This window comes from Lampris incognitus, chromosome 13, assembly GCF_029633865.1.
Source record: "Lampris incognitus isolate fLamInc1 chromosome 13, fLamInc1.hap2, whole genome shotgun sequence".
NCBI lineage: Eukaryota > Metazoa > Chordata > Actinopteri > Lampriformes > Lampridae > Lampris > Lampris incognitus.
The window spans coordinates 33,962,923-33,981,367 of NC_079223.1; the positions used below are offsets into that span (position 1 = coordinate 33,962,923).

General features: G+C 42.2%; 1 protein-coding gene across 1 annotated transcript in view; it reads right to left on the reverse strand.

The window, feature by feature from the left end:
- pcsk2 (proprotein convertase subtilisin/kexin type 2) overlaps positions 1-17,474 on the reverse strand; it is a 46,464-nt gene extending 28,990 nt beyond the window's left edge. Inside the window, 6 exon segments of the mRNA XM_056292046.1 lie at positions 4,605-4,642; positions 5,125-5,233; positions 5,749-5,862; positions 15,034-15,138; positions 17,291-17,389; positions 17,391-17,474. Of these exon segments, the coding sequence (XP_056148021.1) occupies positions 4,605-4,642; positions 5,125-5,233; positions 5,749-5,862; positions 15,034-15,138; positions 17,291-17,389; positions 17,391-17,474 (549 nt within the window).
- Between the last annotated feature and the right edge of the window lie 971 nt (positions 17,475-18,445).

The following is an 18,445-nucleotide window of genomic DNA, read 5'->3' on the forward strand; positions in this document are numbered from 1 at the left end:
CAGAGATGAAAAAGCGAGAAAGTAGATGCTGTAGACACATCTGTCAGAGAGTCATCACTTGAGTCAATGTTATTATTCACAATAGCCTGGTCTGGTGGAGAGTACAAACTCATTCATGAATATGTGTGCTAACATGAATGCAAACACACACATGTGCACACTCATGCATGCACACACATGTACGTGCATACACAAATAATAATACACATGCCGTCAAACCCATGACATCTTCAGAAATGTCTCTTACTCCTCTGTACTGTTCAGACACCTCCACCTAACTCGGTGCTGTGTGCTTTAATCTGTCTGTGCCACTCTCTCTCATGTTGACCTCTCTCAGACTCCAGCCTCTTTGTATCTCGCTCATGTTTACCTATTCCCCCCATTTTTCCTGCCAATCATTCCACCTCCAGTAGTATTTATATAAGTATTCAGAGGCAGGCATGCTGCATGGTCATGTGGACAGTGTGAACAAATCCCTGCTCATTAGGCTTTGAGCTGAGCACATCAGATCAATCATGGGAGCTGTTGCCAAGCTTTGGGCTGACAGCTCTGCTGGCTGGCATTTAGTAATGATGACTCAGTCAGGGACAAAGACAGAAGCCAAACGCCATAGCTGCTGGCCCGTTAGAGCACCTCCCAAGTTATAGTGACGAAAAACAGGCAACAAATTGAGGGTAGAAAGGGTTACAATGAAGGGGTGGTGAAGTGGGGTTCATACCTTTATGATTGTCTATAAAGAGGATTAATTGACAGATTGATGGTTACAAGATTAAAAGGGATGTTGCCATCTAGTCTCTCTCTCTCTCTCTCTCTCTCTCTCTCTCTCTCTCTCTCTCTCTCTCTCTCTCTCTCTCTCTCTCTCTCTCTCTCTCTCTCTCTGTCTTATAGATATCAAAGAGAATGCAAATGTATGAGTGAAATAAATGTGTAATCCTGTGGGCCCTTTGATGGACAGGTGACCTATCAAGGGTGTCTCTCTCTGCCCTTGGTCTAATGTCAAATGAGATTAGCTCCAGCCTCATGCCACCTTGAATTGGATTGAACATAGAGAATAACTGTTTAAATCATGGGATGAAATTGAACTGAGACAAAAGGTAAAAACCGAATGAATCTTAATATCAATGCAGAACAGCTGTGATGAAGGAACAGACTGCCCAACCAGTACTGACAATTCTCATTATATGAAGTGAAAAAGTGCTAAGTTCTGATAACTAATGATAAAGGAACATGTCCATTTATCACTTGCTATGGTTTCAGAGTGCCCCTCTTCCTCGCCTATCTGTCAGGTCCCGTTATTTCTCCGGTTCTCTGTGTGCAACTGGGGTCAGTGACATTACATTCTTCCTAGGCTGAATCAGCTTACCCTTTCCTGAACAATCTTACCCTCTGCCCTGCCCTCCGATGAACTGGAAATAAAAAGAGGCAATGACTCCACATTGCTTGTCAAAGCTACAAGGGAGGTCGTGATACTATGTTCTTTTATGTATATTCACATTTGTCTGGGTAGCAAGGAAAATGAGGCTGAAGAAACCCACAGGTGAGGCCATGACCATCTTGATCACAGATCTATATGGAGGGGAGGGTCAGGAAGGCCTTTGTGGTTAGTAAAGTTGTCCCCAAACTGGAGCTCATGGCCATAACAGTCAAGCATCCTGGAGCAAGATACTTACCCACCCCATCACTTCCCCAACTCTTCCAGGCACACCATAATGCAAGCGAAAGTTTGAGCTTTCCAAATTGCTCCAAATATAGCTTATTCAGTTTATTCAAATGTGAAGCCAATCCCTGTCTATTTGTTCTACCATTTTTTCTATATACGACATAACTACCAAGTTATACCATATGTATATCAAAGCTATTATGAAAGTTCATGATAAGTTAAATGCAGCAGTCACCTTCATGGATCTCTCCTTATCTCTATGGTTTGAAGAGCCTGTATGCTTTTGTTTGACGAGACTAATCTAAGAAAGCTAAAATAAGCCCTGATATAATGCAACCTAACAGAAATTCTGGACATAATCATACCCAGTGAATGGACTGTATGACGTGGGGGAAAAAACTTGCTATGAGATCCACATTTGCAACGAGAGCCATGCTAATGGATGTGGTTGGGATGAGGAGCGACATAAAAATAGGTGTGAACATCATGTGGAACCTGCCCTCTGCGTTATACACCATTTAGTATACAGCAAACAAACTAAAATCCCAGAATATCTCAACGGTTTTTGCACAAACACACACACACAGACAGACAGACAGACAGACAGACAGACAGACACACACACACACACACACACACACACACACACACACACACACACACACACACACACACACACACACACACACACACAGACAAGCACATACCATACCAAAACAATAGGATATGTATGGTGGCTGAGATGAGCTTCATGTTAACTTGACACCACAACGTGTTATCATGGTAACTTCTCACGCAGTTTAAAAGGGAAACTACTTGCAGAGATTTATTTTACGAAAGATACCACAGCCAAACAGCAACACACCTCAGCTCCCCAAGCACTGTTTCCTTTTGACTATTATGATGGGGACCTGAAGTAGAGAACGAGACAGAGAGATAGAAAGAAAAAAGACGGAGAGACTAATAGAAGAAAAATAGAACCGTCTCCTTTGACCATTTAAAAATCCCACACATTTGTCCTCCTTCGCAGTCAGTCACATCTGTGATGCTTTTCACTCCTACCTGCCAAAAGCCAGTAAATGGTTCAAGCTGTCAAAATGTGGGAATAAATCACTGTTATCTGCTGTTATCTCTCAACTGGAGTATGATATTAGCAGTCGGCGATGACGTGTTCCTTGCTCACCCAGAACAGTTATTACACAGTGCATATTCGGATTTGCAGTGAGAAACGGTGTGAAATTGAACAGCCTTATTAGAAATAGCTCACTCTTGAAACGCAGCCAATCTGCAAAATAATTCACCACGACAAATTACATTTTAAGAGCTCCAAGCTGTTGAAATCACAACAAATTCAAAATTTCCAACAATAATAGCTATACACTTACTTACACACAAACACAACGTAGTACCTTTACACATACTGACAGTGAACTATCAGTAGTGGCTGATTAGATTACTTCTTGGAAATGAACAAGCCATAAATCCCCTCTGCCCTGAGAGGAAGTAAAGTTGAAGGAGTAAACACATGCTTGAGCTTGCATAAACTCCCCCCCCCCCCTGCCACACACACACACACACACACACACACACACACACACACACACACACACACACACACACACACACACACACACACACACACACACACACACACACACACACACACACACACACACACACGATTGATTTAAACCTTACTGAATGGTATGGCAAATACGATGCGCCCTACTGTGGAACTCCAATATCTAATTTTTTTTATTTAGCTAAAAGTAATATGCCTTTGTATGGGAAAGCAAGACCCCATGATGATGGTAAAACCTTAGGGCTATGAATGTACACCACACACACACAAAAAAAAAACCCCAGAGACTCGCAGACTTACGAACACAGGAAGTGTGGTACTAAGCACGTTTTAGATCTGTGCACAGCAGTATCCATCAGCACGGTGGATGGAGCATGCGCTTGCATCACCCCAGTTGAGGCTGAGTTTTATTTTTGGGCTAAGACTCATCCCTGTTCACAGGCAAGACACATACAAAGACTGCCAAACACACAGGGATGTGTACACACACAACACACACGTTCTGTTCACTAACGATGGATGTAATGTTTGCCAGTCACACTGGCCCAGGCCACCTTTGGATTTTATACCAAAGAAATTTTAAGATTTATCTAAAAGAGAACCAATATAGATCATCTCAATTATCAATAAATTAACCACATTTATGATTCATAGTGGTTATTCAAAATATGATCCAAACATCGTATTAGGGTTACGTGACCTGAGGCCGAAAATCAAAACAGAAAAGCATCCGACATGTGAACCCTCTAAAATTGTTTTTTTTTTTACATACCAATGATAGATGATACTTCACTATCTTTGCATATTAAAATTATGGAAAGTAAAGGAATACAACCTGATCAGAATTGTGAAGGTGTAAGGTAACACGGGTTTTTAAACATTGCTGTTTCTGTCAGCAGTCGCACTGGCAAGCCCACTGCAAACACATCTGTCAAGACTCAGGCCTGCCACAGCACCACTCACACCTCCAGCAAACTAAGTCCTCTGTATTTTCTTGTTCAGTTTAACAATCCTCCCTGTCCTTTGGAGGTGTTATCAGTATTCTGGAGATAGCGCCTCGCGTTATGCAGCACCAGCGACCCTGGCATTATCTCTCCTTGTGACAGATCGGCCTGCCATTGTGTCTGCCACAGTGCAGCGCACATTAACATTAAACAGCATGGCTAGCTGTCTCCCTGTCTCTGCGTCCTCCAGGAATACAAGGAGACTGAGAAGCAATGAGGGGAAAATCAGAATACACCTGTCATTGCCATGAGCATTCTACATTAAAACCTATGAACTTAGCCTTCTTCCAATATAAATCCCACTATTAAGAACAAGAAGCGATAGTTTGAATCATTATGACAAAAATGAAGTACTCACATAATTTGATGCCAAATCTGGATGGAGATAGTCAATGCCTGAAATGTGATTTTGACATGAATCAGTAATACAATCATTGGATATTTTGACTTTCAATACTGAACCGATATTTCTGCGACACAATCTTTGGTAACAGAAATACCACAGCAGTCAAAGTCCATAAATTGTAAATGAGCATCAATGTTTGTCGATCTTATCTTCATTGCTGCAGAGTCTGATGTGGTGACCACTTGCATCAATTAGCGACATCAATTAACAACAACAAATCTCTTCAAGTTATCCATTTGTCTCTATATACATATAGGAAATTCTATAAGATTATTGATGTAGTCCCTTATTGTATCAAATCAATTTGAGATTTAATATGAATGCAAGATAAGCACGATGGTACACTGCACAGAATGTAATTTGATTGTAAAGCCCTCTGGTACTGAATTGTGATTTAGGACTACACAAATAAAATTTGACTTGACTGTGATGCAAACATGTATAATAAAGTAATTAAGAAGTGTATACCCACCATCATCCATGATTGCAATAGTAACTCCTTTGCCCGTGTAGCCCAGTTCCCAGGCCTCAGCCACATTTAGGTCTAGCCCAGGGGTTCCATCAGCCTGGCCTGTGTTTATCTAATAAGCAAGACAATATGGAGAACAACCATGACCCACGGCACCCAGGTGAGCTAGCATTAGAGAATTAGTCGATATGGAGGAGGTGTGTGTGTGTGTGTGTGTGTGTGTGTGTGTGTGTGTGTGTGTGTGTGTGTGTTCGGTTTGGTAATGAGTGGGGGATGATGAGTGGAGGGGTGGAGAAAAGGAAGCAAATGTCAGCGATATGGCCCTTTGCTGCGCCCCTGCTGCACACACTGTTAAATAATGACATGCCCAATAAATGACAGGATGCTTGCCGGGGAATAAACATCATACTTGTCAGTTAGGCTAAAAAGAGAAGGATGGAAACTAGCTATCTCGAATCTAGCGATGCAATGGTGTGGACAGTATCGGCCGGGCTAATTTAAGAAAATATGTTGAAGTGGGGAGCAGTGGCAAATACGTGTCTGGCCTCAGAGTAATTAAACTAGAGGAATGTGGCTTTGCACTAAAGGTCAGGCAGCGTGCAGACAGCTGATGGGCTGTTTACTCACCAAATACCACTGTTTGGTGAATAGGGGGTCACTCATGTTGACTTCAATGTCATTGATATCTCTGTAGCCTCGCTTCTGACGGCTAAAACCCTGCTGTTCAAAGACATCCTTCACCTGGGCAAGAAAGCATAGTATAGATAATACCATATTAGAAGTTTTAATAGTTTGATGTAGTAAAATGAACATCCATTATCCAAACCGCTTATCCTGCTCTCAGGGTCGCGGCGATGCTGTAGCCTATCCCTGAAGTCATTGGGCGGCAGGCGGGGAGACACCCTGGACAGGCCGCCAAGCCATTACAGGGCTGAATAAAGAATCCAAATAAATAAATACATAAATAAATAAAAATGTTGCTATACACAGAGCCAAAACACACTCAGTTTGATAAATGTCCGTCCCGTCCTTCATCATTGAAAAAGGAAATAGAATTTTTTTTACATCATACAAATTGGGGGTGTTGTACTCTTTGGGGACTCAGACAGAACCAGCTGTGCAATGAGGTCCTGTACCATTGTCATGTACCAGACCATTGTCCTCATCCAAATCAGGAGTAAAACATCTGATGCTAAGACTCCACTCCCTCCTGCAGGCCCAGAGCCAGAGGAAAGCATCTGGCCAGGCATTTGGTTTTTATGGGTGGACCCTGACAATTAAAGTCATTTTTCCGAACATTTTGATTGAATAGTTAAATATTATGTAGGTTTATATGTTAAAACACTACCATGAGATGATGTGCTTATTTACTGTATATTTTAATTCAGTCCATATCAGTGTTTCCCCTCGAATTTTTTTTCAGCAGCGGTGTTGTGGTGCACGCATACGTTCACGAGCATGCGACGCCGGCCGGTATTCACGCGCGTCGTAATAGCTTGGAAGACTTGGCGGGAGTTTGGGGGTCCTCCCCCAAGAACATTTTTACATTTTTCAGTTTAAAAAAATGCAATTTCACATCATTTTGGACCATTGTTATTCCAATACATATGTACAAAAAGTTGGAAAAGCTAGAGCAGAAAATAAATAAACAACACCCAAAAAGCTAAAGATAAAACTTGCGAAAGTGTCGACTGGGGACCAACTACAACCGTTAGCTCTGGGAAAAGTCATTTCACAGAGTACGCAAGCCAGGGTCTGTTTTGGTACCATGCACTGGCAAAAGTCATTTCTTCCCTGAGAAGAGCCGAACTGGAAAACTATCCAGGAGTACCTTTTTTGGGTTTATCCACCCCGAGGGCATCTGGAATTACTCTGCTTTATTCTCCAAGATTTTTGAGAAGGCTGCTAACAGATGCACAACTGCCGTTTGGTAGCTGCTGGTGGCGAAAACCGCGCGGTGGTTGGCTGAACTTGTCCCAGCTGCGGTTGCTAGTGTAATCTACAAGAAGACCTACAAACCTTAAAAAAGGTGTACAAACAGCTCGAATCCCGCAGCGGGCGGAAATATGTTCGGTTACGCTAGCACGGTGGTAACGTTAACACTAGTTCCCGTTCCTCACTTGAATCTACAAACCTGCCAGCAGTAGCTGATTCTAGTACTGTGGCTGCATTTGTTGAGTTATCATCCTCATTAGGTGAGTTTTTCTTGACGGTAAACCACTTTCTTATGTCCATTTCCACCGAGAAATACGATTTCTGATATGTATACCAAGCTAGGCGGGCAGTAGCTGGCTGAAGTGAAGCGCCACACTGACTTGGAAAAAAAAAACATGCAAACCTCTCGAGAGGCTGACGTCACTCACGTCAAAACCAGTCTAGCGGATCACTCGCAGACGGTGTAATTAGACCATATATTCAGAAACGGAGCCAATTCTTTCAGTCTTTCATCCTACATTAAAAACATGATATTCCATTCACTAATGTTGCCAGATAGTTAATACAAAAGAAACATTTGGATAAAGCACATATATGCCCAATAACAATAATAGTGGTGTAACCGGTTATTTTCTTGCCCGGTGCGGGATTCGATACGGGGTGTACTGCACCACAAGGCGACATCACTAACCGCTCGGCTAAAGGGTCAAACCCATAAACTTGGGACTAACGTGTCTTATTAGTAGTTTACAGTGGTAATAATAAATCACAACCAAATTTTTAAAAAAAAAAAACGATGTTAATAATAACGAAGATTTCTCCTGGAGGGCCACATTCCTGGATGGCCGGACCTTGCCCACCGGGGCTTGCCAATAACACCGGGTCCGCCCTCCTCACCTGTCACACAAGCAATCTACAATTTTTCTTCTAAGCACAGGATTTCTACGAATACTAAATTTCGTCAGTAACACTCACAAATTTCTCTTTGCATGTTTCTACCGTCAAAGAGACTTGGGAGTGGGTTAAAGCCATGTGAAAAAGCATAAAGCATTAAAAAGTATTCTGAGCGGCCATATATTTACAGAATCAAAGGAACAAAATAAAACAGTGCACACTGGTGATCAGGAAAGATGTGTTAGATGAAATGAAAGTGACTGAGAAAATTGGTACCTAGAAGTAATACATATGATAGTGGAGAAAGGAGAATGAGTTACATGTTAAACATGTTTTAAAATGTAAAATGTTCTCTTTGTGAAAACTGTCATCAAAATCCAAGTGACTGCAGAAATGTCATGAAGAAGTCACACAACAGAGCAACTAATCCACACATGATCTGTCTTTACTTTTACTTTACACAGTACTTCGAGGTCAAATACAACGATAACAAACAATGCCAATTCAGATGTTCATATGTTCAGATGATCTGTTAAACCACATATGAAAACCACAAGTTTAATTTTGTCTTCAGCAAAAAGGTAACTTGTTTTCAAGGGCCTTAGCTGGCGCCTGGAAAAAACAAACAAACCTTGTGCCCAGATGAACTGATTCAACTTTTCTGGAACTTTTCTTCTGAAACTTGACCAAAGAAAACACACAGCAGGACTTGTCACCAATATCCCAGGGACAATATGATTTAGTTTGATGGTTTAGATCAGACTGAATATGATCTGTCTATCTTTTTTTTCATACTCTCTTACTCATAATTAGATTGTGTATGTGTGTGTGTGTGTGTGTGTGTGTGTGTGTGTGTGTGTGTGTGTGTGTGTGTGTGTGTGTGTGTGTGTTAATATGTAAATTGGAAAGTTTGGAAATATTTAATTAATAAGATTTACATTCAAATGTTTTCCAGCGGTTTCTGTTCCAAGCTAATATGCTGTAGATAAAGTATATACCATCATTTTGTGTAAGTAGTCAATATTATCATAAGGTTATAGTGTCATCATTTCTTTATCGTTATTTGTGAAAATCCTTTTCTTGGAGGCATCACTTGGATTTATGATAAATTGTTTTGAATTCATAAAAAAACAACAAACACCTTAAACAGTTACATTGTGAAATTGTGTGGGGGGGGGGTTCTTTTGGATTTCCCCCCCTTTTTCTCCTCAATTGTACCCGGCCAATTACCCCACTCTTCTGAGCCGTTCTGGTCACTGCTCTACCCCCTCTGCCGATCCGGGGGAGGGCTGCAGACTACCACATGCTCCCTCCGATACATTGGAGTCACCAGCGGCTTCATTTCACCTGACAGTGAGGAGTTTCGCCAGGGGGACGTAGTTTGTGTGAGGATCACGCTATTCCCCCCAGTCCCCCCTCCCCCCTGAACAGGCACCATGACCGACCAGAGGAGGCGCTAGTGCAGTGACCAGGATACATACCCACATCCGGCTTCCCACCCGCATACATGGCCAGTTTTGTCTGTAGGGATGCCTGACCAAGCCGAAGGTAACACAGGGATTCAAACTGGCGATCCCTGTATTGGTAGGCAACGGAATAGACCGCCATGCTACCCGGACGCCTCTGAAATTCTATTTTGAGTGGCAAATATTCTTTTAATGTTGACCCAAAGAAAATTCTGCCGAGTGAGAATGAAAGACATGGGTCCTGTCCAATGTGTTTACCACCGCTGATAAGACATCAGCACTTAATGCAGTCATCCGAAATGCAAGAGGGTGCTTATTGTTAGCTTGGGAGGAGACAAAGCCTTTTCCCTCAGCTCTCTTTTTTAAAGCATAACGGCTGCAATCAGAGAGCATGGATAGATTCCACACATCAGCAAATCCCTCCAATGATGAAAAGATGTGAAAAAGATCTCCAGTGTGATGCTGACAATAAAATCACTGCCTCTGCATGTTTGGAATCTGTCTTGTATTACAGCAAAGTAGCTGAGCGACTTTCAACTTTTCTCTCCTTAGACTTAAAAACACATCCCCACTTCTCTACCATCATATTTGGGGGAGAATATCCGATACAAGGATCCTGCTTTTCCACCCCTATCTTTGTCCGTTAAGAGCAGCCTTCATCACATGGCAGTAGAGCTGGTGTTTCCTCTGGAACAGACCCCCGCCCATGTCACGTCTCCCACCCCCATATCCAACGCTGTCCATGCACCACCACACTCCTCGCCTTTGACCACTGCCTGCCCAGTGGTTTGCAATGCCTCAATTCACCTCAGATCCAAGGGCTGAGCAGCATTTCTCCTGCACCCCCTCCACCACCACCACCACTTTTGTCTGTCTCCATTATGTGTCTTTCAGGCTCCGGGGATGTGGCTCTTTCACATGGATTAATTCATTTTTCCAACATCCACCTCAATTTCGTATAGTTCTATGCTAAAAAAAGATATAAATGAATGGATGGATGGATGGATGGATGGATGGATGGATGGACTATGAAAGCATGTATTATTCAGTGGAAGTCGAGGGAACTATGACATCAAAAGACATGTAAGTACAGAATGTATGACACCCAAAGACAGATTCGTAAATGGGCCAATCTGTGCTGATGACACAATTTTTACAAACGCTTGGGGTCCAAAGGCACTAACCAAATCCAAACCCAACCACACTACTTTCAAGCATACAAAAATCATGAAAAAAAACGAAAACAAAAACAAAACAATAGTGCTTTGGTACATTACGTTCGGTGAGGCCGTGAATGTACAGCGACTTTTTCGAAATTCAAAATGCCTTCGCAGACAACCTACAACCAGCCCTCTTTTCTATTTCACATAACTTACGAGATCATTCCATGTCATCTTCATGTCAGATCTTCTGACAGATCTCCAAATGCAACAAGGACTTCCCCTAATAATATTCATCTCAGTGGAAATAGTTTGGAGAGGATAATTTGGTATTCTTTCAACACCATCTGTGGCGTGAACGTGTACCAGAAAATAAACATCTTTTTTGGCTAAAGGAGTCATTTGATCACTTATTGTCACAATATCAATCAGACGAGCGAGAAGGGGGACATCTCAAAAATGATGAAACGGGCCACATTAGATTAGCCGTGCTGACCTCATCCATCCCAGAGATCCAAAGAATTGCCTGAATCAATAACTGCGGTGTTGCATATGAGCATGTCAAGCACCCGATTACAGCCTCCATGTTTCAAACATGGACCTGCCCTTGTCAGTGCTGCCTCCCTTCCATTAGACATATTAGCTCTGTGGACAGGATCGCATTTATTTTCATTAGCACCTTCCACAGCCACAATTAGAGAGGGCAGTTCATTGTCTGCAGTAGGACCTCCACTCCAGTGGTGTAGCCGACAGAGTGGGTGTACAATAAATATTAGCCCCTGCCTCTCCTGCCCTTCCACATGTACATATGTTTTTCTTAAAGTGGAACACACATTTTACAAAAAAATAAAACCTCAAACCAATTGATCAGAAGATGATCACAGTTCAGGTAAATGTCTGGTGAAGCACGCCACTGCAGTGGACGTCGTAGTAGCTGCGGGGCTTCAAAGTGTTGTGAGCGATACACGTACCTCTCAAAATAACAGAAAGCCCAGTTTTCTACCAAACAAAAGAGCTGCCATGTTTGATAAGCAAAACAATCCTTTTTTTTCTTGATAAGCAAAACTGTCCTCTGGTCTTAACCTGATTATCCACGCTGCTTTCTGATTCGTAATGCGCGTTACTTTCAGATTATGATTTGCTTTTGAGACAAGTATGTCATTTGCTCATATTCTTTTGAAATGCTAATAATTCCTGAATTGAATGCTGCTATTTTGTCAGTAATAAGTGAGTACGCTCTCTAGCTAATCCAGGACACGGCCAGAAATGCCTGGTCTCCAATTGCTCCATATGGATTCCTATGAGAAGGGGGGAAACAGTGTATTCACTTATTAATGACATCATAGCCAAGCTTGCTTCATGTAATATTATTATTTGATAACGACACGACTGTTTTTTTTCATCAAAAATCCAAGCCCTGTCCAAATTCACATGATTTCAGAATCCTATAACAGCACAGATAATCAGGTAACATACAGAAGTTAGAAGTTTAAATGTATGGAAGGCAGCTCTTTATGGAAAACTGCTGTTTCCATTACTTTAGGATGCACCTGCAGCAGGTACAGGTAAAATAACGTATGTCCTGATAAAAATGGATCAAAATATTTTCAAATTCCTTTTTTTTTTCCTCAGGATAGACAAGATGGGTGACAGTTTTCATTAAATTTCAAAACCAGTCAACAACAAAACAGTCAATGAATACATATGTGTGTTAGATTTAGGAAAACCTGTTTTCAAATTAACAAAACCCATTCCCATGTTTTGACACAATCCATTCAAGAATGCCAACTCTCGCATTTCTTTTAATTCATTTCACAAATGTTGGGATGCATTTTTGAGTTAAGGATGATCAGCAAATAAGATTAAAATGTCACCAGGCAAAGTGTATGGTGTACAGAGTCTATACCACATCACAGTATACTCCAGACAGACTTGCTTTCTGTAGGGGTCTTCACCCTACATTGTCTGGAAAGTACATTGGAGAGTATGTTGGAGAGTACATTTGAGAGTACATTGAAGAGTACGTCGGAGAGTATGTTGGAGAGTACGTCAGAAAGTAAATAGGAGAGTACGTTGGTGAGTACATCGGAGAATACATTGGAGAGTATGTTGGAGAGTATGTTGGAAAGTACGTCAGAGAATACATTGGAGAGTATGTTGGAGAGTATGTTGGAAAGTACATCAGAGAGTATGTTGGAGAGTACATTGGAGAGTATGTTGATGAGTACATTGGAGAGTATGTTGGACAGTACGTTGGACAATACGTCAGAGAGTACACTGGACAGTACATTGGAGAGTACATTAGCAAGTACATTGGAGAGTATGTTGGAGAGCACATTGGCGAGTACATTGTCTGGAGAGTGAGGGCTCCTTCTGAATCTGACTGGTGTAGTTTTTTGATGTTAATCATCATTAAATTTGATATATTTATGACCTTTAGTACAGCCCTTATGTTTTTGTAGATATCCTTCATCAAGCTAATGGCTATATCAATTTTATCAAAACCGAGGACGTAATTCTGTTTTAGTTCTTCTTTGTGAGCAGTGCTTGAAGTAGAAAAAAATAAGAGCAGGCACCCCCCTTGTTGGCATTTTACTGTGCATATAGGCACATCCACAGGTATTAAGTTTGGAATTTCTACCATGACAAAAACAATACTTAGACATACTGTGGATTTTCTCAACATGTTTTTCTGCAACAAAAGACATGCGTTTCAATTATAAATTCTAATTAGAGAGTTACAAGTGCTGACCACATTATTGTTTTGACATGGCAGTCTTCAGGGTATGAAAGTAAATGTATGTCAGCTCCTTCATCCAAAATAATGATCACCCAAGTTATTGTGCAAAAGCACAACAAGTCAATTGGTCGTTTGTCTGCCAAAACAAAGGGTAGAGCAGTGGAGAGTGAGACTCTGGAACCATGTAAAGACATGGTGCAGTCTGGGTAATGCAGTCCTTTGGTTTGACATTTAATGAGGGCTGACTGACATGAACCACTATGGACAACAACAGAACACAGAGTGCTTTGAAGGAAAGGGCGAGTCAGCCAGAGAACTTGACAGAGGCATAAGCATTGTGCACATCCAAAGCTTATGAGAAGTGGTGGTAAGCAAGCAAAGACCCCGGCACTCCTACGAGCAAAACGTGTAAGTGCTGACATGATGCACCCGTGAGTACCAGCCCTCTCCAAGCTCTGTTTGTGAGTGAAAAGGTGAGCACAGTGATATGAAAGACTCGAAAAGGAAGGACCAGGGAGATGCTGGTTGGATTGGATTGTAAAGGAGAGGGTTTTGGTTTTTTTTTGGGGGGGGGGGGGGGGTTTATGTTTTTCTAAAATAAATTTGACTTTCAGAGTGGCTTTTAAGGGTTAACTTTTATTTGAAGTGATGGACTCATCATGTTTATAGTATATATATATATATATATATATATATATATATATATATATATATCAACACGGATACAGGAAAAAAGATTAATCTTATTAAAAGATTAATTATTATTATTGTATTAAAATCTTTTTTCCTCTATCGGTGTTGATATTCTGCTCCTCATTAGTCGAACACTCACAACACCATTGATGGTTTTGGAAAAAAAACGCTATATATATATATATATATATGGGGGTGGCATGGGTACTATATATGAATGCCATATATACACATATACACCCTCTATACATTAATATAGCATTCTATACATTAATATTAATGCATAGAGTGCATACACATGCAGAAAAAGTCGGCTTTCTTATTCTTTTGCATCTGCAGGCCACAACATATTGATGTTAACAGGAATTAATGGGGATTGAGATCGAACGCTTGCAGAACATGCTGCACTGGTATTAAGATAACCGCTGCTTGGTGACTGTTTGATGCAGTGACTTCTCGTGATGACGGCTATAGTCTTGGGAGATACCCAAGGCTCTCAAACACAGACATTACATAGCAGCACTGATAAAGTGTTGACAGTTTATTCTGAACATTTGGAGTGTCATTGCTCTTTCATGATGTGGAAAAATGAAAAATATCATCCCAATAACAATGCAGTGATTTTCTTTTTTAACAAAATATCTGTTTTTTAAATAAGCCTCAAATTACATATCGTCATGCAGAAGTAGGGTAGAACTCCACCGGTACCATTTCTGTTGAAGCCATCATACAGTGTGTGTATGCTTGCTTACAATGAAAAATAAAAGTTTCTCTCTCTTTGTCTGGATGTGTGAATGTGTGTATGTATGCATGTAGGTGTGTTCATGTGTAAGAGAGAGAGAGCATGTGAGAGAGAGAGAGAGAGAGAGAGCATGTGAGAGAGAGAGAGAGAGAGAGAGAGAGAGAGAGAGAGAGAGAGAGAGAGAGAGAACATGCACATGCATGTACATGTTCTCACATGTATGCACACATCCATTCTCTATACAGGATATTTTTGTGTGCACAAATGCATGCACATGCTTACCCTGTGGTCTTTCTGGAGGCGCTGTTTGTGGCGAGTGCTGCGTTTGCTCCGCCTCTTGGAGTTGTCCTGGGGATAGAAATGAAACAGCCCCTCTCCAAAGGGGAGCTGAAAGAGAAGAGAGGGGGAAAGGAAGAGATGCGGGGTGTAGACACATTATTGTGAAACCAACAAAAGAGAACGTGTGTTAGGTGGAGAGATTGAGAGTGTGGGGCAAACCATAATAGAAAAGATAAGAAATGGAAAAACAGAGGAAGAGAAATAAGGTCATCACTCGGTTGGGAGGGAGGGAGGGAAAGTACCAACCCATGCTGAAGCAGAGGGTCTATTTTAAGGCAGTGGAGCGCAGTGCTGGAATCAACCATAATAAATCGCAAGGGCAAGGGAATGAGATGCATCATCCACAGGCTCCCCTCGGGCACTGTGCACAGATTAAAGACCCCCTTATGTTTTAGTAACAGTTGGGCTACAGGTCAATCTTCACAGTAAATGCTTTCATATGTGTCCGTCATATATAAAGATGAAAATGAAATTCTCAAGGAAGGATCGGGATTATTCTCATTTTCCATCGATCTGTAATCCCACTGTTGCCCCCAGTAAACCCAGCTGTTTTTCCATGTGTGATGCGGGGAACGGCGAAGCTGAAAAAAAGGGGGCTTCCACCATATTTATTTTTATTTGGCAAGGAGGGATTGTCTAATTGCATCCCCCACCCCATCTCTCTCTCTCTCTCTCTATCTATCTATCTATCTATCTATCTATCTATCTATCTATCTATCTATCTATCTATCTATCTATCTATCTATCTATCTATCTATCTATATGTATTTATCTTTCCATGCATTTGTGTGTGTGTGTTGTACTGTGACCCATTCTAGTTAATTAGACAACAATAGCAGATGATTCAGACAGCACAGACTTCGTTTAATGATGCGTATCCCATTAAAACAAATATAGCAGACAATTACATAACCTGAGAGGCAGGGAAGGAGTGTTTGTGTGTGTGTGTGTGTGGGGGGGGGGTGAGCCGGTGCAAACAAGTCAGTATAAGAAAATAAACCAGCAACCATGGACTAGCTGGTACGACACCAGTTTGGCCAACTTCTGAGGCCATCCAGTGAGCCACTTCTACAGCCACACTGGTATCAAATCATAACGAGCTGCAGATGGGTTGCAGGCAGAGCAGAGGTTCTGATGGTGGAAGTGAGAATCACAAGTCATTCATAAGGGAATGTCCTGCCCCCCAGCGTTTTTGCCCTGTGCTTTCGTGTCTACGGGTTCAGCCAATGCGCCCACACATTTATTTTGACAAGTGACAAGCCACAGACTGTCAGGGGATTATTTTTGTGGCTCAGACATAATAGCTTATTAAGGCTTTTGACATGTGGTGATGGTTCCTGCATCGCTAAGGCTGTTTAATAAGATGTATGGGCTTGGCTGCTTCGGTCCATAAGTCTGGAGCGTTCCAACATAATTTGAATATGCTTTATGGTTGGCACCCTTCAATGCAAGTGACTGTTACCAAATCATATTTCCAGTGTGTGTGTGTGTGTGTGTGAGTTAGGTCTTTCTTGTAAACATAAAACTTAATATACAAATTTAACCTTTTGAGATGGTGATGGATATGACTGACTCAAAAGAGTCTTAAATTACAATTTTCCAGGGAAAATGCACGGATTAGATATGGCACGTTTTTCACGGATGGGGTGTATTTAAGCCTGCATATGTAATCCCTTGCAGAACCCAGCAAAAAAAGATAACTTTTAAAGGGGACCCTTGCTTTCTTTTGCTTTTATTCTGTCTGTCAGAGGACTCAGATGAGAATATTGAACATGTTACATTGTATGGCATTTAGGCCCAAACAAAGGTAGGTTCCTCAGGGCCTTAACCCTTTTGGCACCCTATTGACAAGGGCCTTTTATTAGGGGTGACGTCATCTGGATTAAGTCCAAGCGAAAGTCTTGACAAAATTAAACGTTTGGGATCCACTCACTGTGTCATTATGCTGTTCTCATGGTGACTGTGTAGCTTAATACAGTAGGGGAGGGTATTTGTGTTATATTATCAGTGATGAGGCTGACCAGCCTCTCCAATGTTGCAATAATGATAAAAGAATTAAATGTTGTCAGTTAACATCTGATACCAGCATGCACAGCATGTAGAACATAAAAAAAACCCCAAAAACCGTTATCTCATCCTGCATTGAGGGGGGGGGGGCACGTTATTTGTGATATGCATGCATAACAATATTACTCCCTACCTTTCGGACACTCTGGAACCCGTGTTGCGCTGCAAGTTGGTGCACTTCATTATGGGCACCTTCGTGCAGCTGAACCAGGAGGTGATCTGTAAAGGTCCCCCTCTTCTGCAGCCTGTGTCGCCGACAGAAGCGCGTTAAGTAAAATAAATCCGAGGGCTGTCCCGTGTCGGGGAGATCCGCGCATCGTGTCGGTCAGTCTGGGCCGGTGCGAGTGAATGCGGTGTGCGGGGAGCTCCTCGGTTGAGATGCGGGCGGCCGAATCAAAGCTGCCGCGGATGCATCTCCTCTTCGTCAGCTCGCTGTAGGTTTCAGAAACTGGAAGTTGCACCGCGTCTACTTCAAGGCTCGGCGGCGGGAGGAGGCTGAGGGTTGGCGTTGTGGACCAGAGACCTGCGTCCTCATCTCTCTCTCTCGCTCTCTCTCTCTCTCGCTCTCTCTCTCTCTCTCTCTCTCTCTCTCTCTCTCTCTCTCTCTCTCTCTCTCTCCTCTTTCATCTGGGATTCATAACCGTCTCCGCTCTCTTCCCTGCGTGACGTTCTACCAATGGGGGCGGGCGGGTGTGTCCCCTTTCCCCTCCGTGGAGTCGCGTGTCAGAGGCGGATGGACCCTTTTTCAGGACCCTGGAGAAGATGGGATGCCTCCTCATCAAACCAGCGATCGGGATAGAAATTCAGCCCAACCACTCGTCATGACTGAACTGAAATTTGAATCAGTTCTTTCTCTTGAACCCTTGAGTTCATTCTCCGTGTTCTTTTTTTTTGGTCTTTTTTTTTTTTTAGAGAAACCTTTGAAAAACCTGTAGGGCCCACCTCTGTTGTAGATTTGACCCTCTCCTTCCTGCCCAAATCGAAGCGCTCTTATAGGCCCATAAGCGTGGTTGATGGTATGCTAACAGGTTATGATAAAAGAAATCCGTGCCAGAGTTCTCACAAGCACCCTTCATTGGAAAAAGCTACGTGACAGCATCCCTGTCGACATTTTCCCCGACACTAGCCCCACGGTGCTGCCCAGCAGGCGTGTCTGGCAGGGATGGGTAGCTGTTGCTAATGCAGAATGGATCTTTGTATATGAGAAATGAGGCTTGCGTTCACTAGAGTTTGTAATATCCATTTGAACCAACATTACTATCTCAAACCTACTTTCAATGCAAACGTG